The sequence below is a fragment of the Sitophilus oryzae genome, unplaced genomic scaffold (genome assembly GCF_002938485.1).
Source record: "Sitophilus oryzae breed Bouriz unplaced genomic scaffold, Soryzae_2.0 scaffold_1576_pilon_pilon, whole genome shotgun sequence".
NCBI lineage: Eukaryota > Metazoa > Arthropoda > Insecta > Coleoptera > Curculionidae > Sitophilus > Sitophilus oryzae.
The window spans coordinates 2435690-2442151 of record NW_022146254.1 but is presented as its reverse complement, the minus strand read 5'-3'; the positions used below and the strand labels follow the sequence as shown (position 1 = coordinate 2442151).

The window sequence follows — 6462 nt, the reverse complement described above, 5'->3', positions numbered from 1 at the left end:
GAACGCCCTGTATATTATTGCATTTTTGGTTTCCTTTCAGATCACTTTACATAATCCTAAGATATAAGTAAATATATTTCGATAGTATCAGAGATATTAAAAAATAAACCAAAAATCTACATTTTTCAGGCCTTCTTAAATAAATATTAAAAATACAAGAACTGTTCTGAAATCAAAACTATATTAGGTATTTACTTTAAATGGTCTGTTCTTACTTTGCTATAAATATGGTAATCGTAAATCATACAGGATGTTCAATATTCTACGCCAAACTTTCTAAAATATAAGATATTTTTTCTTTGTTTTTTTTTAAATGGAACACCCTGTATATTATTTTTTATTAGATGGAGAGTTAAAGAATGAATATTTTTTGCATTTTAAGTATTTCAAAATTTTTAATAGTTTTGCAGATACACGCAGTATTATTTCATATGGCTCTTTCAATAGTAAAATACGATTGAAAAATCATTGGGTGGCATTGATAAAATTTATTGTGGAAAAATTACTGCGTTAGTATCCAAACGGGAATCAGCTTGTTAGTGCCATTTACTTGTAAAGAAATATGCCTAAATAATTTTTATTCGGGGGCTATAGTATATCTCCCCCTATCAAAAAAAAACAAAATAAAATATATAAGAACTATTTCAAATATCCAAATTTAACTCTTTATTGAACAACTTTAATTATTTAGCATAAATGCGTCTTTTTAAACCATTGACGTTGTGATAGCCTATTGTTTGCATAAAAGAAACGTAGTATATAATATTATATATATGTATAGAGTGTATATGTATGTATAATATGTCTTATGTATAGAAGTAAATTGTGTTTAATTATCTTATTTTGATTCGTAAAATACTTAGTAATTCTATCTCCACGGAATATTGGGACATTCTGTATATATATTTTTGTAAAAACAATTTCGAAGGTGTGACAATTTTGAAAACATGACACTAGTTCCTTAATTAGTTATTTTTCTGAGAACTTATTCAATCTGTCTTTAACAGTCCTACGAATATCAAATATAGTTTAAAACAAAGGAAGTCACTGACATCGGACAGCGTTGATATTATCAAAACAACAAAACGTTATTTATATAGCTCAAAATAAAGTTTATACTTTGCCATTTTTGTACATATTTCACCCAGGTAAGTTGCAATTTTTTTTCAAAATTTTGTTGTATACTAAACATTTGTTAACTTTTTTAATGGTTTAAAAAAAGAATCTTTATAACTCTGTTATTGTTTTGATCAATTAATAATAACATTCCTTTTTTTATTTTTAGGAAACATGATATTAAGAGTATTATTCATTTCTTTAACGCTACTGGCATGCGTACTATGTTCCTGCGATATCCTAGAATGGACTGGGGGAAGTTACGAATTTCCAAATGAAGACGCCGAATTCATGGCCATTCAAAACGGAAGCTACATCCCTCAAAATGTGATCGCCACAAGAGGCCAAATCTACAAAGACGACATCTACGTAGCTTTGCCGAGGTTCAAGCCTGGAAATCCAGCCACTTTAGCTAAAGTTGCCGTTAAATCCATATGCAGTGATGCCGTGCTCACACCCTTTCCCAATTGGGAAGCACAAAACCAAAACGACACCGATGGTCTACATTCCATAGTGGATATATTCGTAGATATCCATGGGGTTTTGTGGGCGCTGAATTCCGGAATAGTTAATGTTTTAACCGAACCCATTAGGAAGTGTCATCCTAAAGTTGTTGCTTATAATTTACTTACCGGAAGTAAAATAAAAACTGTGGACTTATCTGGATTAGTGGTGCAAGGTTCCAGATTGCAGTATCTCGCTGTTGACTATGGAACTGATGGAAAACCTTTTGTTTATATCACTGATGCCGCAACAAGATCGATCATTGTTTTCAATGTCATAGAAAACAAAGCCTATCGCATAGTGGTACCTAAATCTGCTCTAGGACCAAGACGTGACGTTTTATACGCTGCTTTAGTTCAAAAAGGTTGTGGAAATAACATTTTAGTGTTCACCTACCTGTCAGGAAGTAGAATATTCTCCATCAAAACCGAGTATCTCAGATCTGGATCTGCATCAGGAAAAATAGAAGATTTAGGTGCAAAAGACGGAAGAATAATACTGTTAGGTACAGACGGAGGTACAGCTATTTTCTACAGGTACGAAGGGAAACCTGAAATTTACAGATGGGATGCAAATCAAGGAAGTTTTCTTGGTGGTGAGTTAGTGTACAGTTCTCCCAGTTGTTACCTATCTACTCAAGTATTGCCAGATGCCAGACGTTTAAGAATGAGAGTGTTGGAAAGTAATTTTCCCGATTATTTGGCTGGAACAGTTGGATGTGGTGCTGCTCAAAGAGTCGCATTGATGATTGGTAGTACATAAAAATTGTAATATTATTTATTGATTAAATAAAGATTTTAGCCTCCATATGTTTGATTTTTTTAGTGTTTTTTCTAAAGATAACCAAGTAATGAAGAATACGAGTTATAGTGTAATCTTTTATTATTTATATTAACATTACTAAGTGAATGTTTTAACCGAATCCATTATGATATGTCACTCTAAATTTGTAGTCTATAGTTTGATTACCGGAAGTAAAATAAAATTGTGGACTTATCTGGATTAGTGGTGCAAGGTTCCAGGTTGCAGTATATCGCAGTTGATTATAGAACTGATGGAAAACCATTTATTTATATCACTGATGCCGCAACAAGATCGATTATTGTCTTCAAAGTGATAGAAAACAAAGCTTACCGCATTGTTGTTCCTAAATCTGCCCTAGGACCCAGACGTGACGTTTTATACGCTGCTTTAGTTCAAAAAGGTTGTGGAAATAACATTTTAGTGTTCACCTAACAACAAAAACGAGACCTGGGATAGGAAATGCAAAGAAGTTGACTGCTATATAGGTGGAACGAGGTCGTGTGAAGCCTGGAATCTGATCCGAACGTTAAGAAAAGAAACATCTCACAATACATTTGATACCTATAGAACAATGGAAAGAACACTACGCAAAAGAACTAAAAGAAGACAGAGAAAAATACATTTTATACTCCCCTAAACATTGCACTATACAAAAAAATACATAACCATCGATGAGGATAACATACAAAAAGCACTAAAATCCATGCAAAATAAAAAAGCGTCAGGACCAGAAGGATTACCAGCAGAATTATTAAAAAACGGATCATATAAATTAATACTGCACCTGAAAGAACTAATGACAAGATATATAAACGGTGAGCCAATACCACTAACTTGGAAAGAAGTGTGGATAACACCAATCCACAAAAAGGGAAAAAGAGATGAATGCTCCAATTATACTATGAGTAGAGTATATGGAAAGATACTGCGAAATATAATTGAAATAATTGAAAGGGAGTATGCACCGTATGAGGTAGAAGAACAGGCCGTACGGGACGATCGTGTATGGACCATATATTCACTCTGGTCTCTCGTCCATATAAATGAAAAAAAAGTGGCAACCAATAGAGATGTACATCTGCTCTTTGTTGACCTCACAAAAGCGTATGACATCGTTCCGATCTGAAATTTACAGATGGGATGGAAATCAAGGAAGTTTTCTTGGTGGTGAGTTAGTGTACAGTTCTCCCAGTTGTTACCTATCTACTCAAGTATTGCCAGATGCCAGACGTTTAAGAATGAGAGTGTTGGAAAGTAATTTTCCCGATTATTTGGCTGGAACAGTAGGATGTGGTGCTGCTCAAAGAGTCGCATTAATGATTGGTTGTACATAAGCATAATTGTAATATTATTTATTGAGTCAATAAAGATTTTAGCCTTTATATTTTTGATTTTTTTAGTATTTTTTCTAAACATAACCAGGTAAAAAATAATACCAGCAATGTTGTAATCTTTTATTATTTAGATTTAACATCACTAATTGAAAGTTTTAACCAAACCAATTAAGAAGTGTCAACCTAAAGTTGTAGCCTACAATTTACGAATTGACTTACCGGAAGTAAAATAAAAACTGTGGATTTATCTGGATTAGTGGTGCAAGGTTCCAGGTTGCAATATCTCGCAGTAGACTATGGAACTGATGGAAAACCTTCTGTTTATATCACTGATGCCGCAGCAAGATCGATTATTGTCTTCAACGTCAGAGAAAACAAAGCTTATGGCCTTGTGGTTCCTAAATCTGCTCTAGGACCCAGACGTCATGTTTTATATGCTGTTATTTCGTTTTCATTATATATTTAGTCTTTTTAGAAAATCTTTATAATTCTTATAATAATTTGTAGTAAATAAGCTATGTTGTACCAAAATGTTTTCCTATTCTTTATTATCGATTAATAGTGAGATAACTTGAATTATTACTTAAATAATAACACAGTATAAGTAAGATGACTATACTAAGGATAGTCTTCTTTATCTTAGTAAATGTCGAAACAAAAAGTATTTTTACCGAGTACAACTTTTTCAGTTTTCTACTATATAAATTCCAATTATTCTGGGTACCCATATCAAAATATAAATTCATGCCATTTAATAAAGCTCGTTGTGAAAAAGAATAAACCAAGGTGTGTTACTATTATAATAAACCAAAATAATAGTTAAAATAAAATAAGCAGTTCCAATTTTGAGCGGAAATTTACTCAAATATATATTTAGAGATTGTTTACGAAATTTAACGTATTCTGAATTTGAATTTTTATTCGATACATTTCAAAATGTATGTAGATTTATCAGGTTCATGATATTTTAATGGTACTTGTTAGATTAAATAGGTTTCAATTTCGGTTTCAATCAAAGATAATTTGTTTGGATATTGAATAAAATATTACTGACAGATTCTGGTTTTATTAAATATATATTTAAAATCGCATAATTATTGTATTCTTATAATGCAAGATTCTTCCTTCATGTATCTTTTATTAATTTTTAGTGTTTAATAAGTCAATGTTATTCTATAATAACATTCTATTTACTACCTCTGTTTACTACACATATCAATATCTATAAAATCCTATTTTGAAATTTGTCAGTAATGACATTTTCAAAAATTACAATATTCAGGATATTGTAAGAGTTCCTTTTTCATATTCAATTCATCCCCAATTATGTACAAATACTTGTAGAAAAATTGTCTGTAATTATCTAAACAATTTATAATAACACTATCATTACTCATTTAAATTTTGCAATCGAACAAAATTATCATCCATTGTTACAAAATGTTCTATTTTTTAATAATACCCCTCTTAGTAGATTGGAAATCTACTTCTGTTGTCTCACAAAAAACTAGTGTGTGTAATGTGGAAATGTGGAAACCATCTGTTCCCTTATATTTATAAGTATTTAATTTTCCCTAGTCAATTTTATAAATGATTTAATAAAATTATAAACATAATGTGATCACTGCTTCCTGTAGAATATAAATTTTAGAACTATAAAGAAAATATTATATCATGTATTATATTTTTATAAATATCTTTCCCTGAAATTATTGGGCGGATCCTAGGAATTAAATGTTATCTTTAATAAATTATATAAAAGCTTAAGAAATAAATAAATAGTAAATGCCATAACTGTAAAATAGCATTCATAAAAAAATTACCAAAGATTCAGGATGTACGGGGTGTCCCATTCTCAAGTATTTTACAGGGTTTCTTGTTTATGGGTAGAGGTACAAAGATGCGGTTTTCACTGCTACTTTTTTATGAGACTAAAGATGTTACACATTGTAGCCCTCTGAGTTCCTAATTACAAAGCGAATTTCAAATTGTTTCATTTTCCGACACCCCTCGTAATCCCGATTATCTTATAATTTAACGAAATGGTGAAACTGAGTCCCACAGACTTAAGTGGACTTCTGAACTAGGCTTAATTGTGACTATAAGTTATCTGCAAACAGAAGAAGTTAAGAGGAATTATAATTTAGCTCAATCATATCCCCAAAGCTCTGATCCAAAATTATCCCATAAATGTATTGACTATACCCAAAACCAAAATTAGATTTCCAATGTCCAATTAAAATATACACGTGGCAGTCTACCGGATCCTACAGGGTGAGTCTTAAATAGGTGCAAATATTTTCAGGGCTGGTAGATTTCAATAAATGAAACATATATTTTCTCTTTAAAGTTTTTCAAATAATTCTAAAATATCCGAGTTATTTTACTTTGAAAATTAAAAAAAATGTTCCTTAAATTTTGAGAACCGCTGGATCTTTTCGGGATTTCTTGTAATTTTAATTTACTACCTATGTTGACATAATATAATCAAGGAATTATGTTTTTTAACTAAAAAAAAATTCCAAATCTTCATTTTTTCAAAGAAACGTCACAGACTTGTCTCTGGGGTCGAAATATACTATGTACCTCTAAAAATATTTGCACTTATTTAAGACTCACTCGGTATAACTTTGGGAATAGTCGTGTTTTACAGGCCCCCCCAGAATTAGATCAATAATCTGTTGAACTTCTTTAGTCAATATTA

The 6462-nt window shown here is 31.1% G+C and overlaps 1 protein-coding gene across 1 annotated transcript; it reads left to right on the top strand.

Annotated features, from left to right (window-relative positions):
• The first annotated feature begins 1011 nt into the window (after positions 1-1011).
• On the top strand, positions 1012-2444 carry LOC115879408 (protein yellow-like). The gene is made up of 2 exons (XM_030896232.1): positions 1012-1148; positions 1286-2444. Exon 2 carries the CDS (start codon positions 1291-1293, stop codon positions 2380-2382), a length of 1092 nt encoding a protein of 363 aa, XP_030752092.1. The 5' UTR covers positions 1012-1148; positions 1286-1290; the 3' UTR covers positions 2383-2444.
• The last annotated feature ends 4018 nt before the right edge of the window (positions 2445-6462 follow it).

What these genes read in the sequence shown, in the direction of transcription:
- LOC115879408 (XM_030896232.1), top strand. Translation starts at nt 1,291, where the DNA reads ATGATATTAAGAGTATTATTCATTTCTTTAACGCTACTGGCATGCGTA.